This window comes from Leptopilina heterotoma, unplaced genomic scaffold (assembly GCF_015476425.1).
Source record: "Leptopilina heterotoma isolate Lh14 unplaced genomic scaffold, ASM1547642v1 Lhet_58, whole genome shotgun sequence".
NCBI classification, from domain to species: Eukaryota; Metazoa; Arthropoda; class Insecta; order Hymenoptera; family Figitidae; genus Leptopilina; species Leptopilina heterotoma.
Genome location: NW_025111131.1, coordinates 2,461,556 through 2,484,561, shown reverse-complemented (window position 1 = coordinate 2,484,561; position 23,006 = coordinate 2,461,556). Strand labels below are relative to the sequence as shown.

The following is a 23,006-nucleotide window of genomic DNA, read 5'->3' as shown; positions in this document are numbered from 1 at the left end:
TCGGTCCAAAGAAAGGTTCCTAAACGACATACGAATTATTTGCTGTTTTTTCTTCTCCTTTTGAAAACATATCCTTTTTTTTAGAAAATAGTACGATAATCACTAAATTAGAAGTTATATATAAACTTGAGTATATTTCCTATACTTTTTCGTTATTTTTTTTATTACTCGTGTATAGGTATAGTTCAAAATGCTTATAAAATTAAATGAAATCTTTGAAATCATGCAGGCTGTTTAGTTTAATCATAAACCGAGTATTAACATTATAAATTCATACTGACAGTGCAGTTAGAAAGGAATTATATTAAACTAGACTAGTTTCTAAATTAAACTAGACCAAACTAAGATGAGTATCGAAACTCGAACCGCCTTATATTTTCGAACTTGAGATATTGAGATACTTAACAAAAATTATTTTTCTTTATTTAAAACGTGTATTAAAACTCATTGAATATATATTCTTGAACATATTCTTAAATATATTTATAAATATTATTAACCAATGTGTTAAAATATGTGATTTCTTTATTAGGGTTCCTCAAATAAAGCTTTTCTTTTAGTTATGAAAACTATCAATTGCAATTTTTTTTATTGATTTCGATATTTTTCGATCTCACGAACTTAAAAATCGTGTTTGTAAAAATGTGTCCAAGTAGACACATGCTATCAGGAAAGAGTTTGAAAAATTGAAAATTTTTAAAAATATCAGTTCTTGTAGTGTTTTTGATTTCAATTTTTAAAATGTTCCATATTAGTTTCTTATATTCAACAGAGTTTTTTAAGATGTTTTTTTTTGTTGTTTTGTTACATGGCCTGTTGCTTAGCAGATAGCCAATTTTTTTTTACAAATATATTTCTTTCACTTGGCAACAGTTATTAATCTTTTTCATATTTAAAAACAAATATACAAAAGTATAATAAATAATTAAATCGAATAAATATTTAATTAGGTTAAACAAATTTTATTATAGGAACCTGAAACTTTGGTTTATACAACAAAATATAGTATTTGATTGGAATATAATTGAACGTCTTGATGCAAGAACCAGACATAGACCATTGGGCTTGAATGGTCTGAGCCTGCTTCTTGCATCAAGGGGTTAAATTTTTCTTTGAATGTATTAAGAAAACAAGAGCAATGGTCGACAAAAACTCAAATGAGCACCTCCAAAATGACATTCTGAATAAATAAGTATACCTAAAAGTTGACATCATGAAAGAAATTACTTTAAATACTTTTTAGTCACAAATACTAAATGCGTTCATAACGGCAGGATGTGGCTCCTTGTTTAAGCGTCCTGCAGGAAGCGCCTTCCGGCAGGTAGGACGGGCGCTTGGACGTTTCGTCATTAACTTGACGACGTAAAATAGAGATAGGAGATATATTTTGATAGGTACGTTATTTAGAATTATTTGTGTATAAATTAATAAAATTAATAAATTAGAACGTTAAATAATAGAAATATAAAATAAGGCGCACTCCATTTCAAATTGTTTCACCTACCATCAGAAACAATATCACAAGAAAATAAATTTTCAAAAAAAATTGTTATTTTATAACAAATATTTTCATTTATTGTAAATGAAATTTTTTGCTACTTCATACCTAAATAAATTTTGAGTCAACAAAAATTAACTCAACCTACCTACAACCATAACAAATTTTCAAAGATTATCGACTCAATAGTCAAGATGTTCGCCTTCTTCAGTTTAATTTGAAATTTTCCGGAATTATTCACAAACAATTGTCAATCAGTCATTTCACTAAATGTGAAACATATGTTAAGTGCAAAAAATCGTGTTTTGGCAACTTTTTTTATTATCAAGAAGTAAAATTACTACATAAAAAAATTTTGGTAACATTGCCAAAACCTATTTCCCAATAACTTTGAACAGTGGACGTATCAGTTAGGAACAGTAGCAGACGCACCAAAAGGGATATCTTCTGCTCTATACAAAACTAGGTGGCTAGAGGAAGAAGTTTATATAAAAATTAAAAATTCTAGAAAATTATTGAATATAGGAGGAGCTGTAGTACCTACATAAATATTTTTTGAAATAATTAAATTTCAGAACTTTTTTATTTTAATTTTCAAAAGTAATTGTATTTTAAAAAAAATGTTAAAAATATGAAACATTATTTGAAAATAATTAAAAGTTGACAAAATCTTAGGATTAAAGTTATTATTGGGATAAAGGGGACAGAAAATGAAATTTTTGTGACAATAACTCTAAATAAAATAAATGACTTTTTCGACTTTTTTTGTACTTTTTTGTAAATCGAGTAAAACGACTTTTTGCTCCTTAAAATCGATCCGAGACCTGACAGCATTGGATAAATTGTAACTGTAGCTCAATATTCCAGGTACTCTACTATATTTAACAGTCAAACTCACAGAATCCTTATATCCACTAAACACATTTGCTTCGTCGTCGAAAATATCCTGTGCACTTCTATTAAAATAATTAAATCTAGTTATTTGTTATGGTCAATCAGAAGTACCCTATTGAAAAAACACGTGTAAATACATTTAAAAATGCACGTGCATTTATACGTGTATTTACACATGTTTTTTTATTGATAATAGGTGTTCTTTTTCAATGCTCCTCTATGGCAAGATTATACTTCTTGTTAATAAAGTTAGACCTTATACTCTTGTTTCTACTTTTTCAGCTGTTGATGCTGAGCAAATGTCTAACGGATACTAAATATTATATGCTGCTTCATAATATTAGCATTAGCGTGAACTGGTATCGATAAGGGAATTGGTTCCATAACAGAAAATAATCTATCAATTAAAAAAAATATATCGTCTGTTGTGAGTCGTCAAATAACTCATCTTCCTGTGGGTACCCACGCAGGGTCCATAAGATTATAAGAAGCTGTTCTTTCCTGTAGTTCAGTGTGGTGTTGTACTGAACCATTCACACTGTTATCACAAATCAGACAGCATAGTCCGTAAATTTGCTTGAAGTCCGTAAAAGTCAGTTTTTTTTTAAAAAAAAAGGTCCGTAAAGTCCGTAATTTGATTGAAAAAGGACGAAAAGTTCGTAAATTGAACGATATAATTTGGCGAATTTTTGAGAAGTTACAAATGATTGCAGAAATTCAATTATTTTCAAAAGTAATAAAATTCTTCCGAAAAATACAATTATGTTCAAAAATTATTTAAAATTCTCGTCAAAATTTCAATTATCTTTATAAATAATAAAATTTTTCTCCGAAATTCAATTGAGGGCGTGGAACGGATGGTGGAACGCATGGTCGAAAGGGACTATACCAGTCAGACAATAGTGAGCGTCTCTAGGCCTCTCACTGATGTCTGACTGGTATAGTCCCTTTCGACCATGCGTTGCAGGCAGTTATCCGTTATAGGCCCTCAATTATTTTCAAAAATTTTAATACAATTCTTGACAAAATTCAATTATTTTCAAAAATTTTCCTCAATTCAATGACTTTCAATATCTACTATTTTAATAAAATTCGTCAAAAGAATTGAATTATTTAAAAATTTATTGATAACATTCTTTATGAGAATTCAATTTTAATAAACATTCAATTATTCAAGAAATTATTTATTTTTGTATTTAAATAATTGAATTCTATAGTAGAATTTTCTAATAAAAATTTATTAAAAAATGAATGTCAGTTAAAATTTTAGATAATAGTTAAATATTAAAAACAATATATCTAGCATAAATTTTAAGAAATTATTGAATTATAAAAAAGGTTTCAAATTAAAATTCTTGAAAATCTGAATCTTTCAAATTTTTAACTAACAATTTTGTGGAATAAATTTTTTTGAATAAGTTTAATTACATATTTTTTTAAAATTATGTGAAGTTGTTATTTTCTAATATAATTTTATTTATAATTGAAGAATTTTCGAATAATTGAAATTTTGTAAAGGTGGATTCCACGTTAGTTCAACACACTTATTTTCATGACTTGTTGGAATTTTGCTGTAATTTTGTAAATTTATTACTTTTATAGTGATAAACAACTATACCAAATATTTTTTCAAAATTTTGAAAATTACCAAAAATATGGCATTTTCAAAATTTTTGTCTTTTTTTTTAAAGTGCTATAACTTTGGTTCTGATTAACCGATTTTGGATTTTAAAGAAAGGATTTCTTTGGTTTTAAGTATATTTTAAGTTAAAATTAATATAAAAAAAAAATCAAAAAATGATTTTTTTTGAAATTTTGAAAAATTAAAAATCCGTTTTTGAAAAAACATCATCTTCAATTTTTTTCAAAATTTTACTAAATGTTAGGGCAAATGTGCTTTACATGTCCTGTAAGTTTCATCTTGGGATCTCAGAGGGATTCGGAGTAAAAAAATAAAACGTAACCACAAATTACGAACATATGGGGCAAAATTCCTCAACTGCCCAGGTAAAACAATGAATTTTCTCTAAACTTTGCTAAAATGTTACTATTATTAGTAGAAGTGTAAATATTATTTTTTTTTTAATTTGATAAAATATTTTTTGACTTATGGAGTTTCAAAATTTTGATTTTTTTGAAAATATATTTTTTTCGATTTAATATATTGATAAGTAAAATTAAGCAAATTTAAAGTATGAATAGTGATTTTTAAAGGGGTTTTCACGGGCTATAAGCTGGTGATGAGAAAAAAGTTGTTTTCCTTCAATTTGACCTTGAAATTCAAGGTCAAATTCTTAATTTCAATATACAGTAGAACTCGGTTAATACGATCCCATTTAATACGAATTCCCGCTTAAGACGCTTATTTATGGTGGTCCCTGCAATTAAAGACTTACATTTTATATCCCACCTAATACGTTTTCCCACATAAGAAACATTCTTAGTGCGGTCCCTACAGAATCGTATTAACCAAGTTCTACTGTATCTCAAAATCGGTGTTTTTTATTTTTTTGTATAACCTATCCCAATCGAAAGCTTACCTTTTTTCATATGAGCCATGTAAAAATCAGAGTGGGACCATGGAACTTTTTGAAGAAATTAATTATAAATCATCATTTTCTATGTAAAATAATGATAAATTATTATTTTCCTCAAAAATTCTCATGATCCCACTCTGATTTTTACATGGCTCATAGAAAAAAGGTCACCAGCTTATAGCCCGTGAAAACCCCTTTAAAAATCACTATTCATACTTTAAATTTCATTAATTTTACTTATAAATATATTAAATCGAAAAAAGATATTTTCAAAAAAATCAAAATTTTGAAACTCCATAACTCAAAAAATATTTTATCAAATTCAAAAAAAATTAATATTTACACTTCTACTAATAATAGTAACATTTTAGCAAAGTTTAGAGAAAATTCATTTTTTTACCTGGGCAGTTGAGGAATTTTGCCCCATATGTTCGTAATTTGTGGTTACGTTTTATTTTTTTACTCCGAATCTCTTTGAGATCCCAAGATGAAACTTACAGGTCATGTAAAGCACATTTGCCCTAACCTTTAGTAAAATTTTGAAAAAAATCGAAGATGATGTTTTTTCAAAAACGGATTTTTAATTTTTCAAAATTTCAAAAAAAAAATTTTTTTGAATTTTTTTTTTTATATTAATTTTATCTTAAAATATACTTAAAACCAAACAAATCCTTTCTTTAAAATCCAAAATCGGTTAGTTAGAACCAAAGTTATAGCACTTTAAAAAAAAGACAAAAATTTTAAAAATGACATATTTTTGGTAATTTTCAAAATTTTGAAAAAATATTTCGTGGAGTTGTTTATCACTATAAAAGTAATAAATTTACAAAAGTACAGCCAAATCCCAACAAGTCATGAAAATAAGTGTGTTGAACTGACGTGGAATCCACCAAAATAGAATTATAAGAAAATGAATTTGTAAATTCTTAAAGAATTTTTTCAAAAATGATTAAAAATAATGGATTTATAAAAGAATTTTAGTTGAAATACTAAAAAAATGGAATTTTTGAGAAATTATTTATGAGAATTCAATTTTAAGAAGCATTCAATTCTTCAAGAAATTCTGTATTTTTGTATTTAAAGAATTGAATTCTCGTAGAATTTTCTAATAAAAATTTTGTTAAAAATTAATTTCAATTAAAATTTAAGATAATAATTGAATATTATAAACAATAAAGCATGAATTTTTAGAAATAATTGAATTTGGAAATTAATTTTTTTATTAAAAATTCTTGAATATAATAACTTCAATTAAAATGATGGAAATAATTTTAAAGAAGTTGCAGTTACAATATTCTTATAATATAAAATAATAATTTTATCACTCGGTCATTTTTAATTATTATAAAACATGAAGGAATCGATCACTTCGAGTCCAAGTCTCTGATTTATCGATATATCTTCATATTTTATAGTTATGAAAAATATTAATTTGTTGTTTGTAAAATTTTCTCTTATTTGATACGGACTGGTTATATTTTTTGTCAATAATTGGTCCGTAAATAGTCCAAAATTTTTCATTTTTGGTCCATAAATTCCGTATTTTTAAATACTTTTACTGGTTCGAACCCTGTATTTAAATAGTTACGTTTATATACATATATAAACGTAAGATAATAATTTAGTTAAATAAAAAAATCCTATAGAAAGTAAATTTTGTCGAAATAATATGTAATAAATCAAATGAAAATAAAAATTAGGTTTAAAGAGAAAACTTTTATTTATAAATATTTTTATTTAATTCCAATAAAAGTGTATAATTACAGTAGCAAACATTAAGCAAATCCTATTTCATCAGAAAAATATCTGTGATTACTTCATCACATAGATTTCACCGTTCAGAAATTTGTCTTTAGCGCAGTTGTACATAACAGCTGGATCATTTTTATGCTTTAATCGAATCACGGTATAAAATCCAATATAGACTTCCATGGACCAGCCTTTATTTTCAAATTATCTTTTACCACAAAACAGATATAAACACCTGTCTTTTAAAAGAAATGAAAGTGTGATGAAAACTTTTATTTTAAATCTATTTCCAAATGATTTTACCTGGTTTTTGGAAAAAAGAAGAATATAATAATGCAGAAAAAAATATACCGCGTGATCAAAGAATATTTCAAACAAATTTTGAAATTGAATCATAATTATATTTTTACGGTATTAAGAAAAAAAATACAGATATATGTACAATGGATTCTATTGAAAAATAGTTTTTTTTTTTATTTTTAAGGTGATTTTGTAAAAGTGGGGAAGGAAGTTAGTTTGGACCGGATGTAAGGAAGCTTATAAGTGTTATTGACCTCAAATTAAAAAAGAGTTAATTTTCGTTAAAAAAAAGTCGTGAATCATAATTTAAATAGAAATTGGAAGTATCAGTTATTAACTTTTATGGAAAAATTGACCTGGAAATTTTTTTATATAAAATCAGACAGTTTTTCGGTAATAATTTGAATTTATTTGCTATGGATGTTCATCTAACAGCGTTAATGAAGGGATTATTTTAAAATTAAGTGGAAGCGTTTATTGTAAACTTGAACTTGAATTATATGTGAATATAATTGAAATAAAAAAATTCCTCTGCTGCACATGAATAACACGTCACTGTATAGAAACAATGACAATAAAATTACATTTGTCAACTACAGTTAAATTACTGAGATTTCTAGCAACGTACGTTCTACATGCATAAATCCAAGGACGATGGATTATTTTCTATTTCCATACATATATATTTGTGTTGAGCTAAAGTTTCATACTGCACTGTGGTTGTTTCGGTTCGGTCCATTTATGAATGAAAGAGGACTAGAATTTCGATTAGACACGGGATTGTGGACCCTCAGCAATGTTTCGAGGAAACCACAGGTAGACGAGTCAGAAAAAGACAAATACAGTCCATCGAACGAATTAGGAAGGGGATATTGAACCAATAATCGACCTTATTTCGCTAGATAGTTGAGCGCGGCGAAAAGAGTCAGGCTCGATCAAGAGGCGGACACAAAAAGTATACTTGAAGAGGAGTAGTCCGTGTAAGAGTATAGATGACTTTCCCATGAGTAGAGGGCGGAGGAAGCGAGCAAGATGTACCAGGACCAATCAATTGTGCACGCCGGTCCCCTTTTCTTTACTGCTGTCTCTCTTTACCGTTCTTCTTTTTTCCACCTCCTTCTCTTCTCTCTCGACAATAAAATGAACTGTCATCAATTTGTCTCCTTTCCTGTTCAAGACGATTGCTTAGCTTGCTTAGCTTGCTTAGCGCTCGCAACGAAAACCACTCAACATTTATCAAAGTATTATTCAAAACTACTGTTAGGAAATTCATTTAAACCTCTGCAAATTTATATTACGTATTATTAAAATCTATCAATCATTAGAAATTAAACATCTTTAATTACTCTGCATTTCTCGTAATTAAATATTTGACAAAATATAAATCCTCATATTCGGATAATGAGATTTTTCATCATTTTTAAAAATCTCTTTCTTTTGACGTCTTTCAAAATTATTAAGGAAATCAAAACCTTTCTTTTTTCTGAAATATTTCAGTACGCCTTTTTTGTTCCTTTGTTCATTATCACAAACTAAATGATACTACTTTTCCTTCTAAAAACAAAAAGAAATTGGTTACATAAAAAATATTTTAAGCAAACTTCTTCCAAAAATGTTTAGGTAAAATCACTAAAAAGTTTGTGTATTTTTACCCAGAAATTCTTGGTGTAAATTACTTCCAAACCATTTTTGGTAAAATTAACCCAAAAATTTTTTACAGTGTACATACAATATTGTCAGATAACTCGATCTTTGCTTTACGTATAAATTCTTTAAAGAAAATTAATGTTATTTTTAGTTTTTACGAGTAAAATTTTTTATATAAAAATTTTGAAGAGACAGATATATAGAAAATTGAATTCTCTCCAATTTTAACCTCTATTGACTCTCTCTCTCTCTCTCTCTCTCTCTCTCTCTCTCTCTCTCTCTCTCTCTCTTTCCAGGGCTCGATTAACTATAGTGAAAGTATTTAAAAATACGGACTTTACGGACCAAAAATGAAAAATTTTGGACCATTTATAAATACGGACCAATTACTGACAAAAAATATAACCAGTCCGAATCAAATATATGAGAACACTTTACTTAAAACTACAAATTAATATTTTTCATATATAACTATAAAAAATGATGATATTGATAACTCAGAGACTTGGACTCGAAGTGATCGATTCCTTCATGTTTTATAATAATTACAAATGACCGAGTGATAAAATCATTTATTTATATTATCAAAATATTGTATAACTTCTTCAAAATTATTTCCATCATTTCAATTCAATTATTATTTTCAAAAATTTTTAACTAAATTAATTAATTAATTAATTTAATTCTTAAAATCAATGATTTTTAATAATTTTCGAAAAATTGTTTAACAATTTCCATGTGTTTACAATATTTAATTTTAATTAAAAACTTCAAATAATACCTATAAAAAAACATTCAATTAAACTTTTTCAGAAAAATTAATTTCCAAATGCAATTATTTCTAAAAATTCATGCTGCATTGTTTTTAATATTTAATTATTATCTACAAATTTTAAATGAAATTCATTTTTAATTAAATTTTATTAGAAAATTCTACTAGAAATCAATTATTTAAATACAAAATTAAATAATAATAAATTGTATCCAAAATAAATGCAATTCTGCGATAATTTATTTATTATTATTTGTGAAAATAATTGAATCCCTAAGAAGAATTTAAAAATTTTGAACATAATTGGACTTCTGTAATAATTTGTAACTTCTTAAAAATTCAATTTTTTTAGTATTTTCAACTAAAATTCTTTTATAAATCTATTATATTTTTAATAATTTTTTAAAAAGTTCTTTGAGAATTTACAAATTTATTTCTTTATAATTCAATTTTACAAAATTTCAATTATTCGAAATTCTTCAATTAAATATAATTATATTAGAAAATAAAAACTTTGAATTATTTAAAAAAAAAATCCTCAATTAAACCTATTCAAAAAAATTAATTCCACAGAATTGTTATTTAATTTGAAACCTTTTTATAATTCAATTATTTATAAAAAAAATCATGCTATAATGCTTTTAATATTCAATTATAATCTATAATTTTAATTAAAATTCATTTTTAAATCAATTTTTATTAGAAAATTCTACGAGAATTCAATTATTTTAATAGGTACAATAATATAGAATTTCTTGAATAATTGAATGTTTATTAAAATTTAATTCTCATAAAGAATTTTATCAACAAATTTTTAAATACTTCAATTCTTTTGAGAAATTTTAACAACAATTTTTAAGAATACTTACATTTTGTGAGAAATTTGTTTATAATTATTGTATTAAAAATAATTGAAATTCTGCGATGAGTATTATTATTATTGGAAATAATTAAATTCCTAAATAGAATTTTATTATTTACGAGAATAATTGAATCTTGTAAAAATTTTATTATTTATAAAAATAATTGAATAATTGTCAGAAAGTTTATAAAAAATTTGTAAATAATTGAATTCCTGTGAAAATTTTATTATTTTATGAAAATAATTAAATGTATGCGTAGAATTTTATTAGAATTTTTTTTAAATAATTGAATTCTTTTGGAAATTTTGATTAAAATAGTAGATTTTGAAAATCATTGAATTGGGGAAAATTTTTGAAAATAATTGAATTCCGAGAAGAATTTTATTATTTCTAAAGATAATAATTGAAATTTTGACGAAAATTTAAGAAAACATTTTTGTACGTATAACTGAATTTCTGCAAAGAATTTTATTACTTTTGAAAATAATTGAATTTCTGCAATCATTTGTAACTTCTAAAAAATTCTTCAAATTATATATATGGTTTAGAATTTAAGAAATTTTTCGTCTTTTTTCAATCAAATTACGGACTTTACCGACCTTTTTTTCAAAAAACTGACTTTTACGGACTTCAAGCAAATTTACAGACCTTTACGGAATTTACGCACTTAGTTCGAGCCCTGTTTTAATATCAATTTGTCTAAAATTTTAATACTTGTATCATGCAGAGATCATTTGAGGCCTTGGATCCAATAACTCGCCCGACGCTCGGAGACTCGCGCTAATGCCAGTCGGGTAGCAGTGAGTGGCCCAGAGGCGCTCACTGCTCACTGACTGGTAGTTGCGCGTTCCTCCGAGCGTCGGGCGAGTTATTGGATCCAAGGCCTCATTTATTGTCAGAAGTACTAGATTATGGAATAAACTTCCAAATGTTATTAGAGAATCGCATAATCATTTTGTTTTCAAGAAATTATTCTTCGATTTTTTGTTTAAAAAAAGTAAGTAATGGGTTTTTTGATATTACGTACGTATTGGTAATTGTTATTTTCACTTTTGTTTCTTTTTTGAATTATTGTTCATCAGAAGTTAGAATTGTTTTAGAATTATTTTTTTTTATATTACATTAGTTATATAAGTTATAAATTTTGTTGTTTAATTTTAAGAATTATACCATTATTTACATAATTGTAAATTCTTGTATTTAGTTCCTTAGTGGGCTCCAAGCCTTAGGAACTTGATCTCATTAAATAAAAATAAAATAAATAAATAAATATTGTTGCAAATGATACTATTCCAGATATCAAAGAATTTTATGTAACCTTTTTGCCCTTTCTTTTTGGGAAATTATTTACCTCAGCCATCATCGATTTCGGTAAAAGAACACTATGATCTCTGAAATGCTACCAGTATTAAAAAACCTACAAAGAAATACATATATTGATGCTTAAAGAATACACATAGATGAATACATTTTCAACAGGTGTTCCAAAATGGTTTATTACTGAACGATCAACAGAGGAATGCTCCTTTTGTTACCTGCTGGATGCTTGAACTCTACCTGTACCTGCTATGCTTATGAAACTAGTTGGAATCGTACAGGTAGCATCTGAAGATTATATGGTGGCACGTGCCATAACCCACAGGTGGTTTCCCAAAACTCACTTATCCTCCGTCACGTCTCATCTTCCATTCCTTCTCGGTCAAGTATATATATAATATAATGACCGCGAACTTGAAATTTTATGATCACGCACATTGAAGGAAAACCTGTTAATTTATTTCTCTTTTATTCCACTATTACATTCCTTATTATATAATCTTATCTATTTATTCCTTATTTACAAAGACTTTAATCTATATTATATCTAAAAATAAAATAACCCTTTATTGTACACTATTAAAAATTGAGGATGTTTCCAATATCGTTATTTGAATCATATAATTATAAAACAATTTAATTATTATTTTTTATGCATACCTGTTTTGTTTTCAATCTAGATTTATAATAAATATGGTAGAAAACACTTTTTTAGAAGCAAATACATACACTTGTAATGATTTTATAATATTACAAAGTCAAAATATATTTAAAATTTTTTAAATTCAGAAAAAATACCTAAGCTAAGCTTTTCTAAATGAACCCGTGTGGAAAAATATTGTGGCAGTCCAGAGTCCAATGATTTCCCGATTAGCAATCATCAAGTCCGTCTAATTCTAGACGGTCCATCAAGTCCCGAATCAGTGACTTAACAGATTGGCTTATTAGAAAAAATCTAAGTCAAATATGTCCGTCTAGTACGGTGTTATTAAGACCGTCTAGATTTGGTCTAGGATGTTATATGCGCATGCGTCGATGAATGCCCAGCTGTTAAGTAACATGGCGCCTAATGGCGTCGCGTCGTTTGGCGTCGTTAGATCAGTCAGTGTGTGATGCATTTTGTTTGTGAATTATAGTATTTGTTGTGGTTTCTGTTTTACATGAATAATAATGTGCTATGTTGTTGTTGTTTTCTGTATAATTTAATTTTAAATGTGCACTGAAAAAAATAGATTTTGATGTGTATCTATGTGTTTTGATTAGTCGGCTGAAGCTAGCAGTCGTACTCAGCATCAATGTTTAGGCGTCATCTACCAATATGCCTCTCCTTCAAATTTTGTAATACTTAATGATTTAAAAAACCATCGAGTATTGTTATTTGAGAATCAATATCCACTAAATAGCAAATTTAGTAAGTTTTTATTTATTAATTTCATTAATTAGTGGTTGACGCCTAAAGATTGGTGCTGAGTACGACTGATAGTTTCATCCGGCTGTTTTGATTTGCAGTAAATTTTATTTTACAAAAAGACTACTATATCTCCAATGCCAAAGATTGGGAGGGACACAAAGCCTTACGCTTAAAGAAAGTTGAAGTGAAAAATACAGAAAGTTAAAATATTTTTTAATACTTTTTATATAAAAAAAAAGTCATTAAAATTATTTCAAATATAATTAAGTTTTATCATTCTAAGAATAGTTGTCATAACATATAATGAGAAATTTTGAATAGACGTAGATTAGAATCTACTAGCACTGCTGATCAGACCAGAAACGCTGGTCTATTCTAGACGATAGCGTGGAAGTTTCGTTTCAATTCTGAACAGCCGCTCGACAAGACCGTCTGCCCTGGGTCTAGAAAGACGTTAGACAGTCTATTAAGCGCTTGGTCAGCGCCCTAAAATTTTTCCACACGGGAAGTGAATGTTGTATTAAGTTATTAAGAGTAAAACTTCTTTAGACCTTGTGATGAACAAGTTAAAAGTCCTAAACAGGAAGTGTCATAAAATAACATTTAGAATAGAAAAGAAAAAATTTTTATTATTTCCTGGCAATGCACTGCACTAACAAATGTAACAATTTGAAAAAATATTAAGAAACATATAAATCTAGAATTTATCAAGAGAATTCAAAAGAATTTTGCAAAAGACTCTTGAAACTATCTGAGAAATCTCTTGAAATTCCCAGCATGCGTCTTCGTTTATGAACCGAGAAGTTGCATAATGTATCGAACATTTTCGCGTAAGAGTTGAGTGATGAATATGATTAGATATTCCTGAAGATTCTTCGGAATACAATATACATACATACATATATATGTAGTTTATTCCATTCGTCCAATATTTCAGTAGCATGTATCCAGAAACAGATGCTTTTATTGCTCGAACAATTTCTTGATGCATACTGACACGCGTTGTTAAACTTTGAGTTTTTTCTGTTATGCGTGCTAGAGAAATCAGCACATCAATATATGTATGCAGCAAAATAAAAAGTACGCCTCCAAACTATACTCTGCTTTGCTACTGCTTTTACATACATAACTTCTTATTCTGATGATCTTCTTCAATCTAACCGAATGTTGAGGAAATTTTTGTTAAATAAAGAATATATACATATTTTTTGGATACATTTATAAAAATAATGTGTAGTACCATTTTTTTCATAAAACCTGTATTCTATACTGTAATTTCAATCATTTTAGAAAATTTTAATAATTTGTTTATGAAAAAATCAATTATCTTTAAAAAATAAAACTGTAATATTTTTAAAAATCAGGGTTTGCCACGCAACCTAGAAAACCTGGAAATGTCAGAGAATTTTATAAACTTTTAAAAATCCTGCAAAAGTCAAAGCATTTTGATCGAAATCCTGAAAAATATGATATTTTCTAAAGTTATTGTGTTTTTATTCTTGAAATCTAATTTTACTTAAATATTTAAAAATTAATTCAATTTTAAAAGAGTTGCGTTTACAATTTTCATAAGTAGATGAACTTCAACAGATTTTGATTTGAAATTTTGTAAAATTTCAATTTTAAATTAATTTATAATTAAAAATTTTTAAAAACCTAGATTTAAAAAAAATTTTTTAAACTTAAAATTCTTCTGAAATTAGTTAAATTTTTTAATATCCAATATTCAATTTATTTCATTATTTTCATAAATATTAAAAATTTTACAGAAATTTAATTATTTACAAATTATTTTCATAAATATTAATAAAATTTTTTACAGAGATTCAATTATTTTCATAAATATACATAATAAAACTCATTGCAGGCTTTCAATATTATATTTTTAGTACAATTTTAATAGAATTCCTCGAAATATGTTATAATTCTTCAAAATTTGATTAAAATTTATCAAAGAAATTCAATTATTTTAAAAACCTTTGCTAACAAATTATTTATTACAATTTAAGTATTATTTTTAATACATTTTGAATTAAATTTCTTCAAAGAATTAAATTATTTTCAAAATAATTTTAATAAAATTCTTCGTAGAAATTTGATTAATTTCAAAAATACAGACAAAATTCAATTATTTTCAATGCCTACTATTTCAATAAAAGTTCACAAAAGAATTCAATTATTTAAAAAGTAATTTTAATAAAATTCGTCTCAAGAATTCAATTCTTTTCAAAAGTAATATAATTCCTCGCAGAAATTAAATTATGTTCAATAATTTACAAAAATTCTTGGCAAAATTTCAATTATCTTTATAAATAATAAAATTTTTTTCCGAAATTCAATTATTTTCAAAAATTTTAATAAAATTCTTGACAGAATTTCAATTATTTTTAATACAATTTTCATCAAATTTCTCGACAAATGAAATTATTCTTAAAAATTTTATTAAAATTTGTCAAGAGAATTCAATTATTTAAAAATTTGCTCATAAAATTGTTTATGAAAATTTGATTTTAAGATACATTCAATTATTTAATAAAATGCTTATTTTTGTAGTTAAATAATTGAATTCTTGTAGAATTTTGTAATAAATATTAATTTAAAAATGAACTTCAGTTAAAAGTTTAGATTATAATTGAATATTGAAAGCATCAGGTATAGCGTGGATTTTTAGAAATAATAATTGAATTTTCAAAAGGTTTCAAATTAAAATCTTTGAAAATTTGAACTTTTCATACTTTTAATTAAGAATTCTTGTAGAATTAATTATTTTCAAAAGTTGTAATAGAATTTTTTTTAATTATTTGAAGTTTTTAATTTCTATTAAGGGCATTTGAACCAGGATGACGTCACAGATTTAAAACTAATGCTTTGCACAAACTGTGACGTCATCAAGGTTCAAATCCCCTTAAATTTAATTAAAAAATTTAAAAATAATCGAAATTTCGTAAAATTAAATTATAAACAAGAGAATTGGAAAATTCTCAAAGAACTTTTTCCAAAATTATTTTTAAAAAATTTAAAGAATTTAACTTAAAGAAGAATTTTAGTTAAAAATTCTAGAAACGAATACCTAATTGTAATGATGAAAATAATTTTTTAAGAAGTTATAGTAAGAAAGTAGAAAATTTATAAAACATGAAGAAAGCCATCACTCCGAGTCGAATACTCAGAGTGATCGATATCTTCATGTTTTATAATAATTTAAATATCCATAAAATTTTTCAAAAAAAATTATCTTATTCACGAATCGACTAAAACGACTTTTTTGTGCCTAAAATTCGATCCAAAGCCTACATTTATTAACCGAAAATGTTATAGTTAAATCGATTTACTCTTTTTAAATAATTATTTGTTTAAATTTAGTTTTCGTTTGAAAGACTTAAATCCGGAATTTATTCATCATAATTGAGTACAATCATGACTGCAAGTTATTGAGAAGATTTATAATAAATGTACCGTAAAATAATTCTTTCTCCAATAAAAATGTAAGATCTTTGAAATATTTTCTTGTTTTAAAAGATTTTTCACATCTCTTTTGACATCTTTTTTAAATAAATATTTAATCATTATTATTTTTGTATACACAAGAAAAATAAAGCCTGACTCCGTTTACATCTTAAATTCAGCCTCAAAAAAAGGCCGAAAGTAAGACTTTATTTTTAGTGTGTATAGGAATTAAGATTTTCAAATTCAAAACTTCTGAAATTCAATAACTTTATTATTATTATAAAACATGAAGAACTTTAAGATGACAGATTGATGAAATAATTGTTTTATATCATAAGAATATTGATAACTATAAATTCCAATTTTCAACGATTTTAATTAAATTCTCATAAAGAATTTTATCAAAATTTTTAAATAATTGAATTTCTTAAGAATTTTTAAAACTTTTTGAAAATAATTAAATTCCATCGAGAAATTTCATGAAAAAATTGAAAATAATTGAAATCTGAGAAAGAATATAATTATAAATTTTTTTTAATAATTGAATTCCTGTGAAAATTTTTATTTTTTAAAAGAAGTGAATTCTTGGGAAGAATTTTATTAAAATTTATTAAATAATTGAATTGCTTCGAAGAATTTTATTTTTTACGAAAATAATTGAATTCTTTCGAACATTTTTATAAACATTTTTGACAATTATTGTATTCCTCAGGAAGAATGTTATATTTTACTAAAATGATTCTATTCTATGATCAATTTTATTATAATTTTTCAAATTTATAGAGCATTTCATCAAAATTTTTAAAACTAATTGATTTCTTGCGATGAATTTTTTTCAAATCATTTAAAAAACCGCTGCCAAGTTGTACATTTTTATAATTTTGGTGTTCATTTCATGAACACTTTGCTTCCTCATAGAAATAATAATAATTGAAATATAAGAATTACTTTTTATAAAAGGGTTTTATAAAAAAAATTTTATAAAAGTCTTATTTTTCAAAATTTTAGATTTTTAAAAGTTTAATATCTCCGGTTAATATAGACGAAAAATGTTCAATTAGGGCTCAAAAGATGCGTCTGAAAAACAAAAAACTCTACAAAACTAAAGAAAAACATTTATAAGTGTCCTAACATTTTTTTAAGTTATGTTCAAAAAACGTTTTTTTACAATATTAAAAATGCAAAAAAAAAATAGTTAAACTTCATGAATCGGGCTGAAAATACTCTCATTTTATGTCCCCCGAGGAGACCGACAATTTAAAAAAAATTGAGGCCTTTAGCTCTTTCTTGTTCTGAGATATTGAGGCAAATGTAATGTTAGTACACACACACATCGGGACAAATTTTTAAAATCCGTTTTTTGGACTTCGGAGTTCAAAATACGTCGAAATTTTTTTTTATTTATTTAGAACATTTATACGGGGAGTTCCTGTGCATATATAAAGTACTAAAGTATTAGGCATAATAAAAAAAAATTATAAATATGTCAAAAAATGACAATCCAAAATTTTGCTAATACAAAGCTTTCTTTATGAGGAAGCAATATGAAAATCTAATGCACACTTACTGTAATTGTTTATTATTTAATTTTTAAATGTTATAAACAATTTTTTTCTACTTCATTTACTATATCCATTGTTAGTCTCCATCTTTAATACGATTTCTTTAAGAAGAGAAATATTTTATGAATAATAACTATTTATTAATATTATTTACCATTTTGTTGTTAAATTATTTATAATTATGAATTTACGACTAATTAATAACAATACGGCATTTATTGCGGCAATATTCTCAGCCAGCACTGGTCCAGTGCTGCGCCAGCGCTGTCTGGCAGCACTGACAGACAATACTTCGGCAGCGCCGGACGGCGTTATCATCCCAGAGTTATGCCAGTACTGCCAGTGCTGGCGCAGTACTCCGCCAGTTGTAAATTTCCCATTGGGAGTTTATGAGGCAAACAAAAAGGAATTTTTTAAAACTTAGAATTTTCTTATAAATTCTAAAAATTAAATTTTTTTCAGAATACTTTTAATAGAAACCCCTTACTTTTCTCTGATTTTCCTGACCTGTGGCAACCCTGGATAATTTTACGTTTAAAGAGAAAAGTGACGTACATGTAAAAGTTGAGTTTATCTATTTTAAGAATGTAATAGTGACTAATGTTGGAAGAGCATTATGTTGAGTGCAAGTTGGGGAAAGAATAAAACAGTCGATTTCTTCGAGAGTTTATGTGGTTGCGAGAGTTGAAGGGTAGTTAGTAAAGTACGCAGTATACAGATTCCATAAACAATGGGCTAGGGTTGCGTGCTATGTAGATCTACTCCCACAGTCCCACGGTAAAGACGAGCAAACGAGACTGAAAGTTAGTTTAGTCTTAATACCAAGTTGTTCGCAGTTACTTGCTCACCCACTTTACTTCACTTATACTCAATAACGTAAAACAAGCCTACATACGCAGGATTTACTCAGAATATTACCGACATTTACACCACCTATTCCCTACGTTCCAACCTCTATTAGGACGATCTATTCATAGGTTTAAGCTTAAACGCCTAGCCTTTTGCCTGCCACGGCTACGAAGAAAAACTTGCATCTTTTTCCTAAGGACTTGGAACTTATTTTACAAAATGTAAAAAGCATTCAGAATTCTTCGCATACTTATTTCGTCTCTTAGACGTGCTTAGACTTCATTTCCTTGTTACAATGTTTGAAAAGTGGTCTAACACCCATAAGGATGCTCAGTGCACAGATAGATAAAGAAAAAGCGTTGCAAATAAGTCTAGTGCATGATATTCCAGTAATAAGTTTTCTTTTACTATATTTCATCATCCAGCATCATTTTTTATCCATGAAAAAGTCAATTGTTTTCGGACAAAAAGACTACTCGTATTTGGCATTTTTTTTACATTTTTTATTTTTTTTATAGTTTTTCAAGTGAAACCTTCATACATTTATTTATATTCTATTACATTTATTTACGAACTCCTTTAATTGGAAAATTATTCGAAAACATCAATTATTTTCATGAATAATAAAACTCATCATTCTATCTTTGGTCAAAAAAAAGCAATATCTTATCATTTAATTTAAAAATTCTGGTCGAAACTAATTTAAACATCTAAGTAAATTAAGAATTTCAATAATTTGTAATACATTTTAATCGAATTCATCGAAAAATGTAATTATTTTTGAAAATTTTATTAAAATTTATCAAAAAAATTCAATTATATTAATAAAATTCTATATGAGTGTTCAATTTTCAAAAACATTCATTTATTCAATGAATTATTTATTTTCATTTATTTAATTTTTAATTAATATTTTATTTATTTACATAATATTGAATTCTCGTAGAATTTTCTAATAAAAAATGATAAATGATTTTGAAAAAATTTAATTGAATTTTGTTTGAAATTATTTCAAGTTTTTATTTTCTAAATATTTAATTGAAGAATTTCCGAATAATCAAAATTTCGTAATATTGAATTGTAAACAAATGCATTTAAAAATTCACAGGGAACTTTTGCAAAAATTATTAAAAATAATTGATAATTGAATTCTTTTAAAGAATTTTAATAAATTTTTTTGAAAATAATTACATTTTTCGAAGAACTTACTTAAAATTGTATTAAAAATAATTGAAATTCTGTGAAGAATTTTATTATTTAGATTTAGGAGAATTATTAAATTTTTGTAACAAATTTTTTAAATAATTGAATTCATGTGAAGAATTTTATTATACTTGTAAAAATAATTGAATTCTTGAGAAGAATTTTATTATTTAAGAAAATAATTGAATCCCTGTAAAAAATTTTATTATTTATGAATATAATTGAATAATTGCGAAGAATTTTATGAAAGTAAATAATTGAATTCCTGTGAGATTCTTATTATTTATGAAAATAATTAAATGTTTGCGTAGAATTTTATTTTAAACTTTTTATTAAAAATTGAATTCTATTTGAAAATTTCATTAAAACAGTAGATATTGAAAATCATTGAAATGAAGAAAATTTTTTTAAATAATTAAAATTTTGCCAAAAATTTTATAAAAATTTGTGAAAATAATTGAATTGTCTCGAAGAATTTTAATAAAATTTTTGAAAATAATTAAACTTTTTCGATGAATTCAATTAAAATAGTATTAAAAATAATTGAAATCATCAGGAGAATTTTATTATTTATGAAAATAATTGAATTCTTGCAACGAATTTTATAACAAAATTTTTAAATAATTGAATCCCTGTGAAAAATTTTGTTATTTGTAAAAATAATTGAATTGCTGCAGAGGATTTTATCAAAATCTTTGAAAATAATTGAATTTTTGCGAAAAGTTTAATTAATTTTTTTTTTTTTTTAATAATTGAATTCTTTTGAAAAAGTTTAATAAAATGGTGGATTTTAAAAATATTCGAAATGCAGCAAAGAATTTTTTTATTTGTGAAAATAATTGAGTTCTTGCAAAAAATTTTCCAAAAAAGTTTGAAAATAATTGAATTGTTTCAAAGAATTTTATAAATAAAAATTTGAATTGTTTCTAAGAAGAATTTTGTAAAAAATTTTATGAATAATTTTTTTAGTTAAACTATTAGCAGATTTAAATTAGTGCAAATTAAAAAAAGTTTCAAAATCAGTATAAATTTTAGACAGTTTGGAATTGTAGAAATTTTTTTTTTAAATTTATCCCTACTTTTAACATTATTTTGGGTTAAATACTCAGAACTTACTTAGATCTTAGAAAATAATAGAAAATTAATTACGAAGAGTTAGAAAAGAAATTGTTTAATTTCGTACAAAAATTGAAAAATTCATTCAAATAACTCGATCTACGCGTGGTCGCACGCCCTAATATCAGTCAAGCGGCCACTCACTGCTACTTGACTGTTATCAGAGAGTGAGAAAGAGAGAGAGAGAGAGAGAGAGAGAGAGAGAGAGAGAGAGAGGCAAAACGAAAATTGAGTAATTTAAATGAATTTCCCAACTAAGACCTGTAAAATAATTTGAACAAAAAAAGTACATTTTGTCCCAATGTCCTCCACTTCATAAAACGTATATTAAATAAATATTAAATGTATATTAAATACATGCATGTACATGAAATTGAAGGAGCTAATATTAAAAATGAAATAAAAGAATGAACCACTTTGATTCATTCAAGATTAGAAAGTATTGGAAACCGCTTTATTTTGCAGTAAACGGCTTCAAAGTACAAATATTATATTCACTATTTTCCATCAAATACATCTATTTTTTCTTTATTCTTTTGGAAGTTTTCGATATTTAAAAAAAATACTAATTTTTTTCACTTTTCCTAAAAGAATTTTTAGCCGTTAAAAAAATAAACTATAGTAAATATTAATATTAACGAATTAATTTTCTTTTTTATTACAGACAGTTGGTTGACAAGAAGAGATCTCATTATCCTTGACAAGTATTTCCTTTGAAAAAGTAAAGAAAAAATGGAAAGATAAGTTGGAAGGATTCGAAAATACGGGTTCGCTATGATCAGCATGGAGCTGCCGGCACATTCACAGCAACACGGTGCACTTCATCTGGTTAGCGTGAACACAGGTGACTCTACCGGAAATGCTCTTAATACAATTCATACACATTCCCAAGACTCGCTGTCTCTCCACCTTCATAATCATGGATCTTCAACCCCAGGAGGTATACACGAAGAGTCAAAGAAAAAACGTATGTTTTTTCAAAAAAAACATAAGTGTCTTTCTTTCCCTAACACATAAAATAATAACACGTTAAGTCCAGTCAAATTACAATTTTTAACCGATTTAACTTTAAACCGAAATTTTATTAATGATATTCGCTTTTAATAACTTTATTTTCAAATGTAAACAAACTACCTAGTTTAGTACTTTAAACTTCTAACTATAGTAAAAATATTTACAAGCCTAAAGAATCCTATAACAGGTGTAGGTTTGTGAAAGGTCTTCACAAAAAAATTAATTCGCGATTTTTGCAAAATAATTTAAAAAGTTTAATTCTGTTTCCTAATAACTGTTTGGACAAAAAAATGTTATGGGAAAGAACAATTGACAAAAACATTGATTTTTGTCATGTTTTTAAAAAACATTTCTGGATTTCGTTAGAAATTTAAAGTAATGTATACCATACCTGGACACTTCAATAAGCCAAAAATTAAGCTACCAGGAAAATAAAACATCGGATTGAAATTAAATCGGAATTTTTACGCTTTTTTGTTGACTTGGCTGGACTAAGAATTAACTTGAGAATAGCATATACTACTTAAAATGAAACGCAATAAAAATTAGTTTTGTTAATACATTTCAAAATTTTTTTAAATTAATAAAAATTTCCCACCGAGACTGTTTTAATTTAAATTTAAACATGCCTGGTTACCTTTAAATTTATTAAAAAAAATTAAATCATCGATATTTATAGAGTCAGTTTTTGTGTAAGCTTTTTTTTTCTGTAAAAAATACTGTTTGACAAATCGAAAACATGCCGGTATTTTTTTCTTGATTTATAATAAAATAATATTTGAAATTACAAAATTAGAAAATTTTAAAAAACTTATAGTTAACTAATA

At 25.6% G+C, this 23,006-nt stretch overlaps 1 protein-coding gene across 7 annotated transcripts in view; it reads left to right on the top strand.

Moving 5' to 3' along the window:
• LOC122508849 (paired box protein Pax-5-like) overlaps window positions 1–23,006 on the top strand; it is a 191,289-nt gene that overhangs the window by 17,215 nt on the left and 151,068 nt on the right. For 6 of the 7 annotated variants that reach the window (XM_043622432.1, XM_043622436.1, XM_043622435.1 and 3 more), the window contains exon 2: window positions 21,830–22,132. In XM_043622432.1, coding sequence (XP_043478367.1) covers window positions 21,940–22,132 — 193 coding nt within the window. In that variant the 5' untranslated portion in view covers window positions 21,830–21,939. The remainder of the gene's footprint in view (window positions 1–21,829; window positions 22,133–23,006) is intronic. The other variant, XM_043622434.1, reaches the window with a different exon arrangement.